General features: G+C 37.1%; 1 protein-coding gene across 6 annotated transcripts in view; it reads left to right on the top strand.

The window, feature by feature from the left end:
* Positions 1-23,286, top strand: part of CEP83 (centrosomal protein 83) — a 146,275-nt gene that overhangs the window by 63,933 nt on the left and 59,056 nt on the right. For 4 of the 6 annotated variants that reach the window (XR_014295240.1, XM_082634806.1, XM_082634808.1 and 1 more), the window contains exons 2-4: positions 6,159-6,484; positions 6,642-6,914; positions 7,347-7,497. Coding sequence is in view for 5 of the 6 variants with exons in the window: in XM_082634806.1 (XP_082490932.1) it covers positions 6,742-6,914; positions 7,347-7,497 (324 nt within the window). In the remaining variant the exon portion in view is untranslated. Of the gene's footprint in view, positions 1-6,011; positions 6,071-6,158; positions 6,485-6,641; positions 6,915-7,346; positions 7,498-23,286 lie in introns of all 6 variants that reach the window. The other 2 variants (XM_082634807.1, XM_082634809.1) reach the window with 2 other exon arrangements.

Here is a 23,286-nt window from a genome sequence, read left to right as displayed (position 1 = left end):
AATATTTATTTATTTTATTTATTTATTTTTGGCTGCTTTGGGTCTTTGTTGCTGCACCTGGGCTTTCTCTAGTTGCAGTGAGTGGGGGCTACTCTTTGTTGCGGTGCATGGGCTTCTCATTGCGGTGGCTTCTCTTGTTACAGAGCACAGCTTCTAGGCGTGTGGGCTTCAGTAGTTCTGTCATGTGGGCTCTAGAGCGCAGGCTCAGTAGTTGTGGCGCATGGGCTTAGTTGCTCCGTGGCATGTGGGATCTTCCTGGACCAGGGCTCGAATTTGTGTCCCCTGCATTGGCAGGCGGATTCTTAACCACTGTGCGACCATGTAAGCCCCTAGGGGAATTGTTTTTTTAATTGACTCTTTTGGCTTTCCTTTGTGGATGATCATGTGATCTGCAAACAAAGATAGTTTTATTTCTTTTCTTTTTGTATGCCTTTTACTTTTCTTACTGTGTTAGCTGAGTGCCATCCAGTTTTGAAAAGGAGTGGTGAGAAGGGACAGCCTTGCTTGTTCTTGTTCTTACTGGGAAAGCTATTTTTCTTACCATTAAGTATGCTGTTAGCTGTAGATTTTTTGTAGATGTTCTTTATCGAATTGAGGAAGTATCCCTCTATACCGTACGTATTTGTTGAGAGTTTTTATCATGAATACATGTTGGATTCTGTCAGATGCTTTTTCTGCATCTATTGATATGATCATGTGATTTTTCTGCGTTAGCCTGTTGATATAATGGAGTATAGTAATTGATTTTTTTGAATATTGAACCCACCTTGCATGCCTGAAATAAATCCTCCTTGGTCATGGTGTATACTTCTTTTTAAACATGCTGTATTTGATTTGCTAATATTTTGTTGAGGATTTTTACATCTATTTTCATTCTTTTTATTTTAACTCTTAAAAAAGGAGGTAATGTTTTTAGCTTGGGGCCATACAAAAAGGGCTACAGGCCAACTTTGGCCCATGGAGTGTAGTTTGCCAACCCATTTCCTTTACAGTATGTATTGTTGACTTATCAAAATAGAATGTTAATTGATACTTTTACCCTTCTACTATACAGTGCAAGGACTCTATTGCACTTGTAATTCTACCTTTATTGTCTTATATACCATTTATGTCATGTATTTTAAGTCAGTATATGTCAAAATCCCACAAGCTATTATAGATATTTTATGCAATTAATATCCAATTCAAATTATACATATATTTATGGTTTCCTTTAATCTTCCTTTCTGCATTGTCAAGTTCACATCTAAGAATTTTCATTGTGTATGAAAAGTCCTTGACTGTTTCTTTAGTGTACATCTTTAGGGATGAGTTTATTTTGTTTCTTTGAAAATTTTCTTTGTTTTACTATCATTCTTCAAAGTTGTAGTATTGCTGTATTTATCGAATGTTAGTTTGGCAGTTGTTTTCTTTCAGCACTGTACATTGTGTTCTGGCCTTCACTGTTGAAGTCACTTCTGTCTTTTTGTTGCTCTTATTTACAGGCACTTTGTCTCTTTCTGCCTGATTTTAAGATCTTCCCTTTATTTTTGGTTTTTAGCTGTCTTAATGTGATGTGCATAAGTGTGGATTTCTTTTTATTTATGTGCTTGGGGATTGTAGGACTTTCTTTTTTGGTATTTATTCATTTGGCAGTGTCGGGTCTTAGTTGAGGCACGTAGGATCTTTAGTTGCAACATACACGATATTTTTTTTTAGTTGCGGCATGCGGGACCTTTAGTTGCAGCATGTGAACTCTTAGTTGTGGCATGTAGGATCTAGTTCCCTGACTAGGGATTTATACTGCCCCCCTGCATTGGGAGCGTGGAGTCTTAGCCACTGGACCACCAGGGAAGTCCCTGTAGGACTTTTTATATCTGAGAATTGATACCTTTCCTCAGTTTGGGGATGATGTCAAACTGGTTTGTTTGTTTGTTTGTTTTTGAGGTATTGCTTCTGCTCTGTTCTCTCCTTTCTTTCTGGGACTCCAATTTCATGTCTGTTAAAGTGACATTTTAACTTTATTCTCTGTATTTCTTTCCTTCTTTTCTATATTTTCCATCCTTGTTTCTCTTTCTACTTTTTCTTGCACATATTCTTTTAAGCTGTCTTCCAATTACTTCCTAAACTATGTCTAATCTGGGCTGTTTTACCCACTCAATTGAGCTCTTAATTTTGGTTATCATATTTTTCAAGTTAGAGTTTCCATTGGTTTCTTTTTATGGTTTCTAATCCTTTCCCAAATTTCTCAACCTTCTTTTCTATTGTTTTGTACACAATTAGAATTTTAAAAATTCTTTTAGAGCCATTTTCTGATAACTCTTTAGTAGTGAGACCTTGTTTGTCTGCCTATCGTCTGTTGTTTCTGTGGCTTTAATTCATGTTACCTTATCTTCCCATGGACTTTTACATGTGTGTATGTGTCACATATTTATTTTTTAGAGCAATTTGAGGTCTAGTCTAATATCTTTCTTCTGAATTACCCTTATTCCTAAGAGGCAGCCTTTGAAGTCTCTATCCAAAATGAAGGGTGTTCACCAGGGCTTCTCCACTCCTTGCTGATCTAATATATCTTTCTTTGAACTTAAAGACTGTCCCAGGGCATTCAGTCTCCCAGCTACCTCTCTGGAATTGGCAGATGCCTCTAGGGGAAGGGTGGTTCCAAGTGCCAGTCTCATCTTTCTGCATCCATATCTTCCCCCGTTCCCATCTCAGTAAATAATTATTCTTTTATTTTTCAGTGTCTTCAAGCCAATTTAAAAAAAGTATGTATCCAGCTTTTCTTGCTGTCCTTAGCGGGAGGCTTGATCCAAATTACTTAATCCTCTATTAATGGTAATAGAAGATTGTCTTCAGATTTCTTGGTATAAGAGATAGATTATATGGTAACTGAGTTGGGGTTTTCCATTTTTAGCTAAAAACGTCCTTATATAATTAGTATAAAAAATAGAAGTTCTTTCTTTGTAACCTTGAATATAGAATGATGGACCACTTTTGAAGGTCAGAGAAATAATTGTTTTATGAAGCCTTTCTATCTCTGACACTAGATATCTATTTGGATATGGTAGTCACCATACTATATTTTTCAAGATTATTATTGATAAGTTGATTACTACTGAATTAGAGAACTGGATATGTTATATGTGCAGAGTACTTGAAAACAGGTAAAAAATTCATTCTGACCTTGGTTAGATTCACACAAATTGGCAGATAGTTTTCTGTGATTCTTAACTATTCCTAGAGGAGAAAATTCTGAAAAAGGCTATTGGCAAATGCAACCCAGGGGCTCATAACTTTGAGTCAAGGATTTCTTTCCAGTATCTAACTACTGTGTTTAAACCTATTTATATTCAATCATCACAGAAATAGAGAACAGTTAATGATTATCGTGCATACTAGAGTCCATTTTCATTAGTATAGGGTTCACAAACTAAGACAAAATCTGCGTGAACAAAGGTGTGATGTGCATATTTATTCAAGGGCTAGCTGGAGTAGAATATTCTTGGCAGATGGTGGGAAATGAGATTAGACAAGGTAGATTGGGGCTGATTGTGTAGTGCTTTGCAAGACTGGGGTGTTTTGATTTTGTCTCATATATGGGAGCCTTTGAGTGAGAATGAGAAATCAAATAACAGTTTCTGACTATTGATCTGGCAGTGTTTGGAGGGTAGACTAGAGAGAGAAAATATTGGAAGCAGGGATAATAAAAAGGTCTAATAGTCTAGTTATGAGATGATACAAGCTTGACTTTTTGTGGTTAAGTAGGAATGGAGAGAATGGAATGCATTTTAAAGAAAGTGTATTTGTTCATACATGGGAAGTTGAGAGAGAAAGCAGAGAAGACTTTGAGGTTGTAAGTGTGGATGAATGGTAGCATAATACTGGTATGAATATCAGAAGCTGGAAAGTAAGGATATTGAAGGCAGATTGAAAGCAAGGGTAATGAATTTGGTTTAAGATAATTTGAATAGAGTGATAGAATTGTTCATTATCTGAAAAACAGTTTGTAGTTGTTAAAAAGAAAATTTAACAGTAAAATGTTGAAAGTGCAAGGTGCAAGTTTTCCTGTCAGGGAGTCCTCCCATTATTATTTCCCCAGAAGTTACCACTATTCGCTGCTTGGTGTACCACTATTTGACTCTTTTTATGTGTATGTAAACATAGTGTGTGTGTATCTGTCACTTATACTCTTCACCATGCTGTGGGGACAGATCTAACTTGTCCTTTTTAATGCATAGTATAGATAAACCTTTATTTATAGAAGTTTAGCTTATTTCTGATTTTTTCATTTTTTTAATTAAAAAAAGTCACAAAGAAAATTCTTATATAGTAATTACATTTGGGTACTCATCCAGCTATTGTCATAGAATAAATTCCTAGGATTGGGCCAGAGGATAAGCAGATTTATCATTTTGATACAGATAACTTTGCAGAAAGCTTACCATAAGGGTGTGTGTGTGTGTGTGTGTGTGTGTGTGTGTGTGTACGCACGCAAATTAACGTATTTTTTTGTGGTATGAGGGGAAAGTATATCATGTGTTTGGGTGTACCTACTGGTGATGTGTGTTGGTATATTCTAGCTTTATTATTCAAAAAACTAACATATTAAAAAGTAATGAAATTGCAAACATCAACTTGGAACAGGAGAAATCCTCCTGGTTTGGGAAAATACAAGAGGGCAGTACACGTATGTTTGCATAGAAACTAGAATTGGAGATGAGGTAATGGTGGTGGTGATTGAGAAAGGGATATTCTGAAATTAGTGAAGTCCTGGAAAGTATGTCTAGTGAATATTTCAGTGCCAAGAGGGAAGGAGATAAATCATTTTAATTTTATTTTTCAGAAACTTTCAGGGCTTTGTAAATTTTATGTCTGTGAGGACTTAACTCTCATTTTAGGGTAGGGGTCAGTGAGAATGTTTACTTTACTGTCAAGTTAACTGGAATACAAAGGAAAAAAATATTCATTTTATCTTGGAAATCTTTCTTTCACTAGTAGTAGGACTAAAGGGTAGCTTTTGATTTTTCTAATGTAGTGTAAGCTTTTAGCTAATTAAAACCTCATAATGCCTTTTGGTGATATTATTAGAAAGTATTAGATATGTTTATTGTATGTTTCTGTCTCTTAAAAATTAATTTGCATCAAAGAGCAGAATCAAAATTACATGCCAGGGCTTCCCTGGTGGTGCAGTGGTTAAGAATCCGTCTGCCAATGCAGGGGACACGGGTTCGAGCCCTGGTCCGGGAAGATCCCACATGCTGTGGAGCAACTAAGCCCATGCGCCATAACTACAGAGCCTGTGCTATAGAGCCCACGAGCCACAACTACTGAGCCCGCATGCTGCAACTGCTGAAGCCCATGCGCCTAGAGCCTGTGCTCCACAACAAGAGAAGACACTGCAATGAAAAGCCCATGCACCGCAACGAAGAGTAGCCCCCACTCGCTGCAACTAGAGAAAGCCTGCGCGCAGCAACGAAGACCCAACACAGCGGAAAATAAATAAATTAAAAAAAAATTACATGCCACTTTTATGATCCAGTTTATTAATTCCATGACAAATGTATATTCTTGACAGGATAATGTTGTGGCAGCTGCTACAAACAGCGCACTTTGCATTTGCAAATATTGAATCCTTGTGCACTTTTAACCGAAGAATAAGGAGTAAAGTGTCCTTGAAGGACTTTTACCCCTCTGTTAAAATAGATAAAGCAGGAAACCAAAGCAACCTCAATTTTAGTTTAAAAGTCTTCTTGTGTAATATGTAGACATCACATTAATTTATCAGAAATGATGTAGTTCAAGCAAGACTCAGTAATTTAATGGTTAGGTTGTGTAGGCTAAAGATGGTCTCTTGTAGTAAGAAAAGGTAATTCATAATCACCCATGACTAAGGGAGGTACTGTTAGGAAAATATATATATAATAGTTTTGAGAAAGATGAATGAAGTTAAAAGGGACAGAATTGTTTTGATTAAAATTTTTGTTTTTAATTATTTACAGTAAGAACACTGTGTCATCATTTTTTACTTCTAGATACAGCAAACATTTGGTTACTTTCATAATCCTGGATTGGTGCTTTGGGGATAGCTGAGGTGATTGACTTTCCTGTTCTTAGCACAGTGCATAATACATAGATGATCAATATTTATATGTTGACTGATTTCTTCTCTGAATCTGCAGCCTGAGTGCAGTCACCTTGTGTCAAGTAAAAGATCCTTTGTAGCATTAATCACAGACATAATTACATGCTGAAGGTCATCTTTGTGAAGACTGTGATTCTCCCCAGCCACTTATCAAGTTCCAAATAGCTTTTCCCCTGGTTTCGGAGTATGGATTTCGTACTAGAATCCACTCTTGAAGTTTACCTCAGTAATTTCAGGAAACATTGGTGATTTGTGAATCTGGGACTACATACACTGGAAGAGTCGTTACATCGAGTTAGGCTAATACTTGAAGATATGACCTTGATGGGCACAGAAACTGCATGGAAGTAAAGAAAATTTAAGGTATGATTCAACTTTATTCTTGAATTTTATGAACAACTGAAAAATCTGAAAATTGGGTTTGTTATAGAAATGATAAGGTGAATAATAAGAAGTGATAAAAGGTATATAATACTGAAGGAGTTCACTGATCACTAATTAAGTGTATTTCTCTCTTCAGGTATAATTTGGCCTCCTGAGATTCTGTCTTAGCACGAAGAAAGTGAAAAATACTCTTGAAAAGAAAACTAAGACAATAAGAAAGCAAGACTTGCTTTTACATGGTTGTCAGCTCACTTACCAATATGGACACTTTTCCCACCATTTTTCCTCCTGGTGGAGACAGTGGGCTGACAAGTTCTCAATCAGAGTTCCAAAAAATGTTAATTGATGAACGGTTACGATGTGAACATCATAAAACTAATTATCAGACTCTGAAAGCTGAACACACAAGGTAAATAAATTACTTAAATTTGGAAGTGAGAGGCTTGATTAAAAATTTTTATTTTGTCTGAATGTTTGCTCTGGAATATACAGTATAATTTTGTTATTTTGCAGTATACAGTATACATTTAAAACTTTTTAAATACAAGTAAATTTTCTTTAAATCAAGTGGATTATAAATTTATAAAAGTCTTGTTTTGAAAGTAGCAAGACATACAAAATTAAATGTATCTAGGTGGCTAAATATGTTTTTTTTCCCTTCAAAGTAAAATTGCATTCAGAAATTACAGTGTTAATAAGAAATGAAACTGTAAAGCATTATATTTGTAAGTTTAATGAATATATGGTATTGATCTTGCTCTGTAGTGTTGGTTGACTTCACATAAAGTAATGCGATTAGAAAGCAAAGGATACACTTAAATTCTTCTTTTTAAAAAATTAGGTTGCAGGATGAGTACATAAAGTCACAAAATGAGCTCAAGCGCCTATTACATGAAAAGCAAACTCACCAGGAAAAATTTCAGCTGCTGCTTGAAGAGCTACGAGGGGAATTAGTAGAGAAAACTAAAGACTTAGAAGAAATGAAGCTGCAGGTAAGAAAATATATTCAAATTAGTATAAAAGTAGTCAGATATTTAGTGGAAATAAATAATTTTGGTAAATTTGGTAAATTCTCTCTATATTCTTAATGAATATTTTGTTGTATCTCTGGGTGGTATAACTTAATCTTCTTTCATATACTCTAGAATGTTAGCTACCCTGTAGGGTTTAGCCACAAAACTGTTATTTTAGGTAAATTTGTATTATATTTCCTGTTCTGATTTAAATAATATCTCACTCTTCAGAATAATTGGAGGAAAGGCCAGTTTGTATTGATAAAAATTCACAATTTAAAAATATTTTTAAAAATAAAGGTTTATTGGATTTTTTTAAGTACTGATCTAGTGCTTGTTACAATAAGGCATTATTAATGCCTTAATGGGTTGATAGAGTGAAAAGCCATCTTTCAAGTCATCCAGTGTGGCATATCATCCAATTCATGTATTCTTTTGACAGCAGTGTTAAAGGAGTTTGTCGTTCAGTATCATCTCGAAATCTTCCATTGTTGGAAACACCACCACTTAAGCTTGGGTTGGAGCCTCCACCATGTTTACTGTTTCATTCCTAGGTATACATATTTAGGACATTTAAACAAATAAAAACCTCAGAAATGTGAGTTGAAGAGGGAAATATAATTTAAACCTTTAGAATTGGTGGATTAATTTGTTTTGCAAAAATTGAGGCCTATATGAATGCAGTCTGTGAGCACTAAACCCAAGGTATTCAAAGTATTCTTTTCAGGCATTGAAGATGTAATCACTTTCTTGAGAGTAACATGTAGACACGCTTATTTGTAACAAGCACATGCAAAATAGCCTAAGAAGACTAGAGTGGCTATATTAATATCAGATAAAATAGACTTAAAGACAAAGAGTATCATTAAAGATAAAAAGAACATTTTTATAACCAAAAAAAAAGGGTCATTTCACCAGGAAGGTGATGACCTCCAACAAATAGTTATGTTTCTATTCCTTAGTTTTCTCACGTGACAAAGGGCATAAAGGTTTTTATCTAACAGGGGTTGCTGTAAGGACTAATGAGATTATAACCTGTATATTTTCAGGACGGTGTCTGGCACATAGTAGCTACCCATAAATGATGGCAGTTTTTATTCTGTTGGAATACAGACTCCATGAGGGCAGGAACTTTTTTTTAGTGTGTCTCCAGTGCTCAGGATGGTGCCTAGCAAGTATTTGTTAAATGAATGACATGAATAAGTAGAATATATGAGTGAGTTGGAATTGTTCTATTCATATACAGTATAATGTTGCACTTGTTGTCTCATAAACTATCTAGAGCCTTAGCATCTTAGAGTTGATAATCATCTAGTTCTCTTTCATACCTGTCATGAGTTGAATTGTGTCCCCGAAAAGATAAGTTGAAGTTCTGACTCCCAGTACCTGAGAATGTGACCTTATTTGGAAATAGGGTTTTGCAGATGAAATGACTTAGGTTAAGATAAGGTCATACTGAAGTATGACAGGCCCTTAATCTAATATGACTGATGTCCTTAATAATAAGAAGAGAAAGACATAGAGACAGAAACACATGGGTGATGGTGGAGCAGAGAGAACGTCCTATGATGACAGAAGCAGAGATTGAAGTGTTGCAGCTGCCAGGGAATGCCATGGGTTGCCAGCACATCAAGACAAGCTAGGACAGGGCAAGGAAGGGTTCTTCCTACAGTTTTCAGAGGGAACACTTAGCTGACACCTTGATTTTGGACTTCTGGCCTCCAGAACTGTGAGGCAATAAATTGCAAAGCAGAATTCCTGTTTGGAACTCTTACGACACAGAGCTCTTCATTCTGTGCTTCAGTGCTTTCAGTGTTAGAGAACCTAGTGAACTTGTAAAGTGATACACTTCCATGTATGGATTGGAGTATGTTAAGCATTTTCTCTGTCATACTGAAAGGAAATCATCCTCCCTGTAGCCCCCCTGTTGGTTATTGCAGTGTTCCTTGGACCTACACAAAATAACTCTGGATATTTCTTCATGTGATAACTTCCCAAATGTTTGTCGATAAATAAAATTTATCTGGTAAAGTTTCTGTTTTTCAAGATAAACATATCTGATTTCTATGTGATATTTACCTGGCAGAAATAACTGAAAGAAGCGTTTATACATAAATACACGTATTGAAGCAGTTTAGCTATTTGCTTCAGTGGGTGTTTGCAATTTGTACAAATTGTGAGTTAAGTAAATTCAGCAAAGTAAAATCAGCAAGAAATACTTCAATGAAGGTTTTGTGAAAGATGATTATTTTAAAAATACACATGTATTGTCTACCTGCAAAATGCCTTTTCTGATTTAGAATTTAATATCTCTTTGGCTTCGTAGAAAAACAACATAAAAGACATTCATTAAAGAATATTTCTGCATTGCTTGTGTAGTTGTAGTGAATGGGGATAATAATAGTGCCTAGCTCATAGGATGATTGTAAAGTTGCAATGAATCAATGATTAGAAATTATTAGTATGGTGCTTTGATGTTGTAAGTGGTTAGAACAAGTTAGCTATTACATTGTTGTTATGTAACATGCTAGCAAAACCTTTTTTAAAAATATGGGAGTCATTTTATATGTTTCTGATAAAAATTAAAAAAAATTACTTTACCAAACATTTATATGCTTTCTTTGTGTCAAGTAATGAAAACTGTGTAAACCAGTATGTTTACCATTTTATTTGGCTGCTAGGAAGCTCAGAGCAAAATTTACTACTCAGTTTGTCATTAATCTTTTAAGAATCTCTAGCACAGCAATATTTACCCCCTTAAATCAAAATATTCTTTGAAAAATACTGGTCTGTTTTGTATTATTTTTTTTATTGGAGTATAATTGCTTTACAATGTTATGTTAGTTTCTGTTGTACAATGTACTGAGTCAACTATATGTATACATATATCCCCTCCCTCTTGTACCTCCCTGTGCCATCCCACCCATCTAGGTCACACAGAGCACCAGGCCGAGCTCCCTGTGCTATACAGCAGGTTCCCACTAGCTATCTGTTTTACACATGTTTTACACATGGTAGTGTATTTATGTCAAACCTTATCTCCCAATACATCCTACACGGCCCTTCCCCCACTGTGTCCACACGTCTGTTCTCTACATCTGTGTTTCTTTTCCTGCCCTGCAAATAGGTTCATCTATACCATTTTTCTAGATTCCACATGTATGCGTTAATATTGTTTTGTATTATTAATATGACAAATGTTGGAGTATTGAAGATTTTTTATAGATTTAGTATAGGTAATGACACATAGACGGTTGTATGACAAGCATTCTTTTAAGTTTCTTTTCAGACAAGTAGTGGCTGTATTCCATTAGAAATCTAAGACACAGCATAATTTCCTCCTAATATGACATTGAGTTAACCCTCTAATTCTATGTCTTTGGTGTATGTCAGCTTTGAGAGAGAGGGAGAGGGGAGGAAGATAGATTTTTTTTATGTGTGTGCTTGTTGTTAATAAGTTTCTTATGAGATAAGCATCTCTAACCATAGATTTTTTTTCTTTATCAGAGACCTCATTGATCACAAGACTCCTGTGTAGTTACCAATTGCAGTGTTGTTTTTTCCTTTGTGTAGATACATTTTTCCATCAGTATCATTTTCCTTCCATCTTATGGACTTTAACATTTCTTATAGTGCAGAAATACTGGTGAGAATTTTTTCAGCTTTTATATGTATATGTAAGAAATGGTGTTTAGGGCTTCCCTGGTGGCGCAGTGGTTGAGAGTACTCCTGCCAATGCAGGGTACATGGGTTCATGCCCTGGTCCGGGAGGATCCCACACGCCGCGGAGCGGCTGGGCCCGTGAGCCATGGACGCTGAGCCTGCGTGTCCGGAGCCTGTGCTTCGCAACGGGAGAGGCCACAACAGTGAGAGGCCCGCATACCGCCAAAAAAAAAAAAAAAAAAAGGTGTTTAAAGGTATTTCTGCTGAGTATTGAATTCTAGATTGACAGTTTTTTCCCCTCATACTTTAAAGATGTTGCTCTTGTGTCTTCTCACTTATGTGTCACATTAGAAATTTGTTGTTAGCTTTATCTTTGTTCTGTTTATCTACTGTGTCTTTTTTTCTTGTCAGCTCTTAAGATTTTTTTCTTTATTGCTTTTCAGTAATTTAATTGACCTGCCGTTGCACATTTCTTCATGTTTCTGGTGCTTGAGGTTTAATGAGCTTCTTGGGTCTGTGGGTTTATAGTTTTCATCAAATTTAGAAAAATTTTAGATATTTTATCTCAAAATATTTTTTTCTGCCTCCTATTTGATTTCCTTTGGGAACTCTGCTATTAGGCCACTGAAAGTTCTCTCATAACTCACTGATGTTCTGTTTTTTTGTTTATTTTTAAAGATTTATCTTTAAATTTATTTATTTTTGGCTGTGTTGGGTCTTAGTTGTGGCACGTGGGATCTTTGTTGAGGCACGTGGGATCTTTCGTTGCGGCACATGAGCTCTTGGTTGCGGCATACAGGCTTCTGTCTAGTTGTCGCGTGCATCTTTTTCTCTTCTTTAGTTGTGGTGTGCAGGCGCCAGGGCGTGTGGGCTCTGTAGTTTGCGGCATTGCAGGCTCTCTAGTTGAGGCGCGTGAGCTCAGTAGTTGTGGCGTGCGGGCTTAGTTGCCCCTCGGCATGTGGGATCCTAGTTCCCTGACCAGGGATCAAACCTGCGTCCCCTGCATTTTAAGGTGGATTCTTTACCACTGGACCACCAGGGAAATCCCTGTTTATTTATTTTTAATCTTTTTCGTCTCTTTGTTTCATTTTGGATAGTTTCTGTGGTCATGTCTTTAAGTTCTCTGATCTTTTTTTCCTGCAATGTCTAATCTGCCAGTAATTTCATAGTGCATTTTTTCATCTCAGAAATTGTAGTTTTTATCCTGAAGTCCAATTTTGATTTTTTTCATATTTTCCTTGACATGTTCAATCTTTACTGTAGCTTTATGTGGAATTCAGTTCTAGTAACTATATTAAGGTCTTTGCTAATTTTAGCATCTCTGTCACTTCTGGGTTGGTGTTGGTTCGTTGGTTTTCTTTTCCTATTTATTGTGGGTAGTATTTTCAGGCTTCTTTACATGTCTGCTGAGTTAAACAAATTTTTTTGTATTTAAGTTTCAGGGTGGAGCACTATGGCTCAACATCTGTACACACTACAGAGTTCTCACCACCACAAGTCTAGTTATCGTCCATCGCCATACAGCCGACCCCCTTCATCCATTTTGATCACCTCCCAACCCCCTTCTTCTCTGGTAACCACTAATCTGTCCTCTGTATCTCCGAGTTTGTTCTTATTTTATTTTGTTTGTTTGTTCATTGGTGTGTGTGTGTTTTGATTCCACATATGAATGAAATCATATGGTATTTGTCTTTCTTTGTCTGACTTATTTCACTTATCATCATACCCTCAAGGTCCAACCATGTTAAGAATGGCAGGATTTCATTTTTTATGGCTGAGTAGTATTCTATTGTGTGTGTATGTGTGTGTATGTATAATGCTCTCTTTATCCATTCATCCATCAGTGGGCACTTAGGTTGTTTGCATATCTTGGCTATTGTAAATAATGCTGCAGTGGACATAGGGGTTCATATATCTTTTTGAATTAGTGTTTTCATGTTCTTTAGATAAATACCCAGAAGTGGAATTGCTGAATCATACAGTAGTTCTATTTTTAATTTTTTTTAAGGAACCTCTATACTGTTTTCCATAGTTGCTGCACCAATTTACATTCTCACCAACAGTGTAACAGGTTTCTCTTTGCTCCATATACTCACCAACCCTCGTTATTCATTGTTCTTTGATAATCACCATTTCTGACAGGTATGAGGTGATATCTCATGGTTTTGATATGCATTTTCCTGATGATTAGTGATGTTGAGCATCTTTTCATGTGCCTGTTAGCCAGCCTTATGTCTTCTTAGGAAAAATGTCTATTCAGATTCTCTGCCAATTTTTAAGTTGGGTTGCTTGGTTTTTTCTTGTTGTTGAGTTGTAGATAGGTGATTTGCAAATAACTTCTCCCATTTAGTAAGCTGCCTTTTGTTTTTTGTTTTTTGTTTTTTTTTTTTTTTTTTTTTTTTCTTTTTGCGGTATGCGGGCCTCTCACTGTTGTGGCCTCTCCCGTTGCGGAGCACAGGCTCCGGATGCGCAGGCCCAGCGGCCATGGCTCACGGGCCCAGCCGCTCCGCGGCATATGGGATCCTCCCAGACCGGGGCACGAACCCGTATCCCCTGCATCGGCAGGCGGACTCTCAACCACTGCGCCACCAGGGAGGCCCTGCCTTTTGTTTTGATTGTGGTTTCCTTTGCTGTACAGAAGCTTTTCAGTTTGATGTTTGTTTTTTGCTTTTGTTTCTCTTTCCTTTGGAGTCTGATCCACTAAAACATTGGTAAGACTAATAATATCAGTAAGGTTGCCACTTATATTTTCTTCTAGAAATTTTATGGTTTCAGATCTTGAATTCAAGTCTTTATTCCATTTTGAGTTAATTTTGTGTATGGTGTAAGATGGTGGACTAGTTTTTTTTGCATGTGGCTGTCCAGTTTTCCCAGTATCATTGACTGAAGAGACTGACTTTTTCCCCAGTATCATTTTTTTTGAATTTTATTTTATTTATTTGTTTATACAGCAGGCTCTAATTAGTTATCCATTTTATACATATTTGTGTATATATGTCAATCCCAATCTCCCAATTCATTACACCATCACCCCCCCTCCCTGCCACCACTTTCCTCCCTTGGTGTCCATACGTTTGTTCTCTACATCTGTGTCTCAATTTCTGCCTTGCAAACCGGTTCATCTGTACCATTTTTCTAGGTTCCACATATATGCATTAATATATATTTGTTTTTCTCTTTCTGACTTACTTCACTCTGTATGACAGTCTCTAGATCCATCCATGTCTCTACAAATGACCCAATTTCGTTCCTTTTTATGGCTGAGTAATATTCCATTGTATATATGTGCCACATTTACTTTATCCATTCATCTGTCGATGAATGAAAGGTTGCTTCCATGACCTGGCTATTGTAAATAGTGCTGCAATGAACGTTGGGGTGCATGTGTCTTTTTTTTTTTTTTTTTTTTTTTTGCAGTACGCAGGCCTCTCACTGTTGTGGCCTCTCCCGTTGCGGAGCACAGGCTCCGGACGCGCAGGCTCAGAGGCCATGGCTCATGGGCCCAGCTGCCCCGCGGCACGTGGGATCCTCCTGGACCGGGGCACAAACCCACGTCCCCTGCATCGGCAGGCGGACTCTCAACCACTGCGCCACCAGGGAAGCCTGCATGTGTCTTTTTGAATTATGGTTTTCTCTGGGTATATGCCCAATAGTAGGATTGCTGGATCATATGGTAAATCTATTTTTAGTTCTTTAAGGAACCTCCATACTGTTCTCCATAGTGGCTGTATCAATTTACATTCCCACCAACAGTGCAAGAGGGTTCACTTTTCTCCACACCCTCTCCAGCATTTGTTGTTTGTAGATTTTCTGATGATGCCCATTCTGACTGGTGTGAGGTGATACCTCACTGTAGTTTTGATTTGCATTTCTCTAGTAAGTAGTGATGTTGAGCAGCTTTTCATGTGCTTCTTGGCCATCTGTATGTCTTCTTTGGAGAAATGTCTGTTTAGGTCTTCTGCCCATTTTTGGATTGGGTTGTTTGTTTTTTTAATATTGAGCTACATGAGCTGTTTATATATTTTGGAGATTAATTCTTTGTCCATTGATTTGTTTGCAAATATTTTCTCCCATTCTGAGGGCTGTCTTTCCATCCTGTTTGTAGTTTCCTTTGCTGTGTAAAAACTTTTAAGTTTCATTAGGTCCCATTTGTTTATTTTTGTTTTTATTTCCATTACTGTAGGAGGTGGATCAAAAAAGATCTTGCTGTGATTTATGTCAAAGAGCATTCTTCCTATGTTTTCCTCTAAGAGTTTTATAGTGTCTGGTCTTATATTTAGGTCTCTAAACCATTTTGAGTTTATTTTTTGTATGGTGTTAGGGACTGTTCTAATTTCATTCTTTTACCTGTAGTTGTCCAGTTTTCCCATTACCACTTATTGAAGAGGCTGTCTTTTCTCCATTGTATATCCTTGCCTCCTTTGTCATAGATTAGTTGACCATAGGTGAATGGGTTTATCTCTGGGCTTTCTATCCTGTTCCATTGATCTATATTTCTGTTTTTGTGCCAGTTACCATATTGTCTTGATTACTGTAGCTTTGTAGTATAGTCTGAAGTCAGGGAGTCTGATTCCTCCAGCTCTGTTTTTTTCCCTCAAGACCGCTTTGGCTATTTGGGGTCTTTTGTGTCTCCATACAAATTCTAAGATTTTTTTGTTCTAGTTTTGTAAAAAATGCCATTGGTAATTTGATAGGGATTGTACTGAATCTGTAGATTGTATTGGGTAGTATAGTCGTTTTCACAATATTGATTCTTCCAATCCAAGAACATAGTATATATCTCTGTCTGTTGGTATCATCTTTAATTTCTTTCATCAGTGTCTTATAGTTTTCTGCATACAGGTCTTTTGTCTCCCTAGGTGGGTTTATTCCTAGGTATTTTATTCTTTTTGTTGCAATGGTAAATGGGAGTGTTTCCTTCATTTCTCTTTCAGTTTTTTCATCATTCGTATATAGGAATGCATGAGATTTCTGTGCATTAATTTTGTATCCTGCAACTTTACCAGATTCATTGATTAGCTCTAGTAGTTTTCTGGTGGCATCTTTAGGATTCTCTATGTATAGTATCATGTCATTTGCAAATATTGACAGTTTTACTTCTTCTTTTCCAATTTGTATTCCTTTTATTTCTTTTTCTTCTCTGATTGCCGTAGCTAGGACTTCCAAAACTTTCTTGAATAATAGTGGAGAGAGTGGAAATCCTTGTCTTTTTCCTGATCTTAGAGGAAATGCTTTCAGTTTTTCACCATTGAGAATGATGTTTGCTGTGGGTTTGTTGTATATGGCCTTTATTATGTTGAGGTAAGTTCCCTCTATGCCCACTTTTTGGAGAGTTTTTGTCATAAATGATGTTGAATTTTGTCAAAAGCTTTTTCTGCATCTATTGAGATGATCATATGGTTTTTATTCTTCAGTTTGTTAATATGGTGTATCACATTGATTGATCTGCATATATTGAAGAATCCTTGCATCCCTGGGATAAATCCCACTTGATCATGGTGTATGATCCTTTTAATATGTTGTTGGATTCTGTTTGCTAGTATTTTGTTGAGGATTTTTGCATCTATATTCATGAGTGATATTGGTCTGTAATTTTCTTTTTTTGTAGTATCTTTGTCTGGTTTTGGTATCAGGGTGATGGTGGCCTCGTAGAATGAGTTTGGGAGTGTTCCTTCCTCTGCAACTTTTTGCAAGAGTTTGAGAAGGGTTTGAGTTAGCTCTTCTCTAAATGCTTGATAGAATTCGCCTGTGAAGCCATGTGGTCCTGGACTTTTGTTTGTTGGAAGATTTTTCATCACAGTTTCAATTTCATTACTTGTGATTGGTCTGTTCATATTTTGTATTTCTTCCTGGTTCAGTCTTGGAAGGTTATATCTTTCTAAGAATTTGTCCATTTCTTCCAGGTTGTCCATTTTATTGGCACGGAGTTAGTTGTAGTAGTCTCTTAGGATGCTTTGTATTTCTGCGGTGTCTGTTGTAACTTCTCCTTTTTCATTTCTGATTTTATTGATTTAAGTCCTTTCCCTCTTTTTCTTGATGAGTCTGGCTAATGGTTTATCAATTTTATCTTCTCAAAGAAGCAGCTTTTAGTTTTGTTGATCTTTGCTATTGTTTTCTTTGTTTCTATTTCATTTATTTCTGCTCTGATCTTTATGATTTCTTTCCTTCTGCTAGCTTTGGGTTTTGTTTGTTCTTCTTTCTCTAGTTCCTTTAGGTGTAAGGTTAGATTGTTTATTTGAGATTTTTCTTGTTTCTTGAGGTTGGCTTGTATTCCTATAAACTTGACTCTTAGAACTGCTTTTGCTGCATCCCATGGGTTTTGGATCGTCGTGTTTTCATTGTCATTTGTCTCTAGGTGTTTTTTGATTTCCTGTTTGATTTCTTCAGTGATCTCTTGGTTATTTCATAACATATTGTTTAGCCTCCATGTGTTTGTGTTTTTTTATGTTTTTTCCCTGTAATTGATTTCTAATCTCATAGCGTTGTGGTCAGAAAAGATGCTTGGTATGATTTCAGTTTTCTTAAATTTACTGAGGCTTGATTTGTGACCCAAGATGTGGTCTATCTTGGAGAATGTTCCGTGCACACTTGAGAAGAAAGTGTAATCTGCTGTTTTGGGATGGAATGTCCTGTAAATATCAATTAAATCTATCTGGTGTCATTTAAAGCTTGTTTTTCTCTATTAATTTTCTGTTTGGATGATCTGTCCATTGGTGTAAGTGAGGTGTTGAAGTCTCCCACTACTATTGTGTTATTGTCAATTTCCTCTTTTATAGCTGTTAGCAGTTGCCTTATGTATTGAGGTGCTCCTGTGTTGGGTCATATATATTTATAATTGTTGTATCTTCTTCTTGGATTGATCCCTTGATCATTATGTAGTGTCCTTCCTTGTCTCTTGTAACATTCTTTATTTTAAAGTCTATTTTATCTGATATGAGTATTGCTATTCCAGCTTTCTTTTGATTTCCATTTGCATGGAATATCTTTTTCCATCTCCTCACTTTCAGTTTGTATGTGGCCCTAGGTCTGAAGTGGGTCTCTTGTAGACAGCATATATATGGGTTTTGTTTTTGTATCCATTCAGAGAGCCTGTGTCTTTTGGTTGGAGCATTTAATCCATTCACCTTTAAGGGAATTATCAATATGATTATTCCTATTACCTTTTTCTTAATTGTTTTGGGTTTGTTTTTGTAGGTCCTTTTCTTCTCTTGTGTTTCCCACTTAGAGGAGTTCCTTTAGCATTTGTACAGCTGATTTGGTGGTGCTGAATTCTCTTAGCTTTTGCTTGTCTGTAAAGCTTTTGATTTCTCTATCAAATTTGAATGAGATCCTTGCTGGGTAGAGTAATCTTGGTTGTAGGTTCTTCCCTTTCATCACTTTAAATATGTCCTGCCACTTCCTTCTGGCTTGTAGGGTTTCTGCTGAGAAATCAGCTGTTAACCTTATGGGGATTCCCTTAAATGTTATTTGTCATTTTTCCCTTGCTGCTTTCAGTAATTTTTCTTTGTCTTTAACTTTTGCCAGTTTGATTACTATGTGTCTCAGTGTGTTTCTCCTTAGGTTTATCCTGCCTGGGACTCTCTATGCTTCCTGGACTTGCATGGCTATTTCCTTTCCCATGTTAGGGAAGTTTTCATCTATAATCTCTTCAAATATGTTTTGGTGTCCTTTCTCTCTCTCTTCTCCTTCTGGGACCCCTATAATGCGAATGTTGTGTTTAATATTGTCCCAGAGGTCTCTTAGGCTGTCTTCATTGCTTTTCATTCTTTATTCTGTTCTGCAGGAGTGAATTTCACCATTCTGTCTTCCAGCTCACTTAATCTGTTCTTGTGCTTCAGTTATGCTGCTATTGATTCCTTCTAGTGTATTTTTCATTTCATTTATTTCTGTTTGTTTGTTCTTTAATTCTTCTAGGTCTTTGTTAAACATTTCTTGCATCTTCTTCATCTTTGCCTCCTTTCTGTTTCCGAGGTCCTGGTTCAGCTTCACTGTCATTATTCTGAATTCTTTTTCTGGAAGGTTGCCTATCTCCACTTCATTTAGTTGTTTTTCTGGGGTTTTATCTTGTTCCTTCATCTGGTACATAGCCCTGTGCCTTTTCATCTTGTCTATCTTTGGGTGAATGTGGTTTTTGTTCCACAGGCTGCAGGATTGTAGTTCTTGCTTCTGCTGCCTGCCCTGTGGTGGATGAGGCTATCTAAGAGGCTTGTGCAAGTTTCCTAATGATAGGGACTGGTGGTGGGTAGAGCTGGGTGTTGCTCTGCTGGGCAGAGCTCAGTAAAACTGTAATCCACTTGTCTGCTGATGGGTAGGGCTGGGTTCCCTCCCTGTTGGTTGTTTGGCTTGAGGCATCCTAACACTGGAGCCTACCTGGGCTCTTTGGTGGGGCTAATGGAGGACTCTGGGAGGGCTCACACCAAGGAGTACTTCCCAGAACTTCTGCTACCAGTGTCCTTGTCCTCACGGTGAGACACAGCCACCCCCTGCCTCTGCAGGAGACCCTCCAACACTAGCAGGTGGGTCTGGTTCAGTCTCCTATGGGGTCACTGCTCCTTCCCCTGGGTCCCGATGTGCACACTACGTTGTGTGTGCCCTCAAAGAGTGGACTCTCTGTTTCCCCCAGTCCTGTCAAAGTCCTGCAATCAAATCCCACTAGCCTTCAAAGTCTGATTCTCTGGGAATTCCTCCTCCCATTGACAGACTCCCGGGTTGGGAAGCCTGACGTGGGGCTCAGAACCTTCACTCCAGTGGGTGGACTTCTGTGGTGTAAGTGTTCTCCAGTTTGTGAGTCACCCACCCAGCAGTTATGGGATTTGATTTTATTGTGAAAGCACCCCTCCTACCGTCTCATTGCGGCTTCTCCTTTGTCTTTGGATGTGGGGTATTGTTTTTGGTGAGTTCCAGTGTCTTCCTGTCGATGGTGGTTCAACAGTTAGTTGTGATTTCAGTGCTCTCGCAAGAGGGAGTGAGCACATGTCCTTCTACTGCACCATCTTGAACCAGTCTCCTCCGCAATTTCATTTATTGAAGCGGCTATTTAGGCCTTGAATTCCAGTCTGTAATCCATTTTGAGTTAATTTGTGTATGGTGTAAGATAGTCGTCTAGTTTTATTCTTTTGCATGTGGTGGTCCAGTTTTCCCAGTATCATTTATTGAAGAGACTGTCCTTTCTGCGGTGTATTTTTTTCGTTTTTTATCATAGATTAAATGTCCATATATGCATGGGTTTATTTCTGGGCTCTCTATATTCTGTTCCATTGATCTATGTGTCTGTTTCTGTGCCAGTATCATACTCTTTTGATTACTATTGCTGTGTAGTATAGTTTGAAATCAGGGAGTGTGATACCACCAGCTTTGTTCTTATTTCTCAAGATTGTTTTGGCTATTCAGAGTCTTTTGTGGTTCCATACAAACCTTAGAATTATTTCTTCTGGTTCTGTGAAATCTGCCACTGGCATTTTGTAGAGAGTGCACTGAATCTGTAGATTGCTTTGGGTAGTATGCACATTTTAACAATATTCTTCCAATTCATGAGCATGGAATATTTTTCCATTTTTTAGTATCTTCAGTTTTTTTCATCTGTGTCTTATAGTTTTCAGTGTACAGGTTTTCCCATCCTTGGTCAGATTTATTCTTAGGTCTTTTATGCCTGGTAAATATTTATTGGTTGCTAGACATTGTGAATTTTACTTTGGTGAGTGCTAGATATTTTTGTATTCTGTTAAATATTCTTAAGCTTTGTTCTGGGACACAGTTCCTTGGAAACAGTTTTATCATTCTGAGTATTGCTTTTAAGATTTGTTAAGTGAGAACAGATTAGTGTTTGGTGCTAATTATTTCCCACTGCTGGGACCCTTCTGAGTACTCTACTCGTATCTCTCTGAAATGAAGTTTTAAGTCTGGCTTTTGGGAAAAGGAACTCTGTGTGAGCTCTAAATACTCATCCCTCTAATCCTTTCAGGTGGTCCTTTGCCATGGCCAGGAAGCTTTTGCAAAGCTCACCTTCTGTGTTTTCTGTCTCTTAGGAATCTTTCTTGCTTCTTTATGTCCAGTGTCTTGAAAACCATTGTGTTTTTTTTTTTGTTCAGTCTTTTATTTGTTTCAGGCTGGAGGGTAAACCTGGTCTCTGTGCCATCTGCTGGCAGTGGAAGCACTTTTATTTTTAATTAAAATATTGTAATTAATTATGGAAATCTCAAACAAGTACAGAAGTATAGTGAGTGGTATGATGCATCCCCACATACCCATCACCCAGCATCAGTAATTACCATCTCTGAGCCAGTCTTGTTTTATCTTCTAACACTTCTGTGTCTGTCTCTCAACCCCTCTGGTATTTTGAAGCAAATCATATCATCTCAACCCTAAGTATTTTAGTATACATCTCTATTATATACCAAAGCAGTTCCTCAAAAGTGTTTCCACAATACCATTTACATACCTAAAGTACTTATTTCTTTGAACCTCTTAGTGTTGTGTCTTTGTTCACGTATTCCTAATTTTCTCACAGTTTTGCTTGTTTGTTATTTTTAAAGTTGGTTTGTTTGAAAAAGCATCCAAATAAAATTTACTTATTCTTTTTTAATTACCATTCCTTCTCACTTTGGACTTGAAATTATTACAGACTCTTGACATCATAAACCATATTATAACAGGATCTTTCCATCTGGTTTCTTTAGCCCCATTCACTGCCTCTCCTTCCCATACCCACCAGTTCTCTCCCACCAAAACTTTTGATCCATCTTGCTTCTTCCTAAAATATGCATATGGTAATGCTGTTCTTAAGCTTAAAAACCTTCAGTGAATAAGCAAGGTACAGAAAAATGTGTATGGTATGCCTTTCTTTATAGAAAAATTAGAAGTAGTATATATGCTTATATATCTGTATACTGCTTCAAGAAGGATACATAAACTAATGACAGTGGTTGCTTCCTAAGAGGGAAAGTAGATGACTGAAGTGAGAAGAAGACTTAGTTTTTTTTGTTTTTTTTTTTGTTTTTTTTTGCGGTATGCGGGCCTCTCACTGTTGTGGCCTCTCCCGTTGCGGAGCACAGGCTCCGGACGCGCAGGCCCAGCGGCCATGGCTCACGGGCCCAGCCGCTCCGCGGCATATGGGATCCTCCAAGACCGGGGCACGAACCCACATCCCCTGCATCGGCAGGCGGACTCTCAACCACTGCGCCACCAGGGAGGCCCGAAGACTTAGTTTTTAATATATTTTATTTTGTTTGAATTATTTTATTTATGTAATTTATTCACTTTAAGTAAAAGGAAAAAAATTTTAAATACTGAGTAAATTATAAGAGTATGAACTTGGTGTTTAGGAAGCTTCCATTATGTGGCTCCCACCTCTTTCCCTTTTGTTTCCAGCCAGGATGCAGCTCTCCAAGGTGGCATTTAATGGAAATGTGTCAGCATGGCCTTGGTGTCACAGAGTCTAGAGATTACTACCAACATTAACACAGGGGCCCAGGATTCTAAATTTTCTGTGCTTAGGGTGGTTCTACCTAAAATGCCTTTAGGTCACCTTTGAGGATCGTTTTTCTCCCCAGGGAATTTAATATTTTATCCATTCTTTGGTTTGGGGTTCTCCCTAAGCTTTAGTTTTCCCATTCCTTTGATGTGCCTTTCTTTCTATCCTAAATATCTTTTTTGTTCATCTTCACCTTTCTGGTAAGCCTGTATTGCCTGTTTTTATAGGTATTCGTATGTATAAATTATTTTTCACTTGAAAGTTTGAACTTTTTATGAGAGAGATATACTTCCTTTGAGGTTTTGTAATCTTTAGCAAGTTTGACTGTGTGTTTCAGTTTCGATAAAAAGGGGTATGATAATGTAGCTATATTCTGGATTGTTGGGATTAAATAAATTAATGCATGTAAGGAATTTAGAACAGTATGTTATGTAGATTATAGTATGTTGCACAATGCTTTACATATAGCAGGCATTCATTCAGTAAAGTTTTTGGAATATTTGGAGTATTGATGAATAAATAAATGAATATTATTCTTAGTTTTCAGAGATTAATGTAAATACAAAACAGGTCTTTTTTTTTTACAACCAGTATTCATTAATTAATTGATTCAAGAAATAATCGAGTGTTTCCTT

Source organism: Mesoplodon mirus (assembly GCF_964341445.2).
Source record: "Mesoplodon mirus genome assembly, chromosome: 11".
Taxonomy (NCBI): Eukaryota; Metazoa; Chordata; class Mammalia; order Artiodactyla; family Ziphiidae; genus Mesoplodon; species Mesoplodon mirus.
This window is presented reverse-complemented; position numbering and strand designations above follow the sequence as displayed.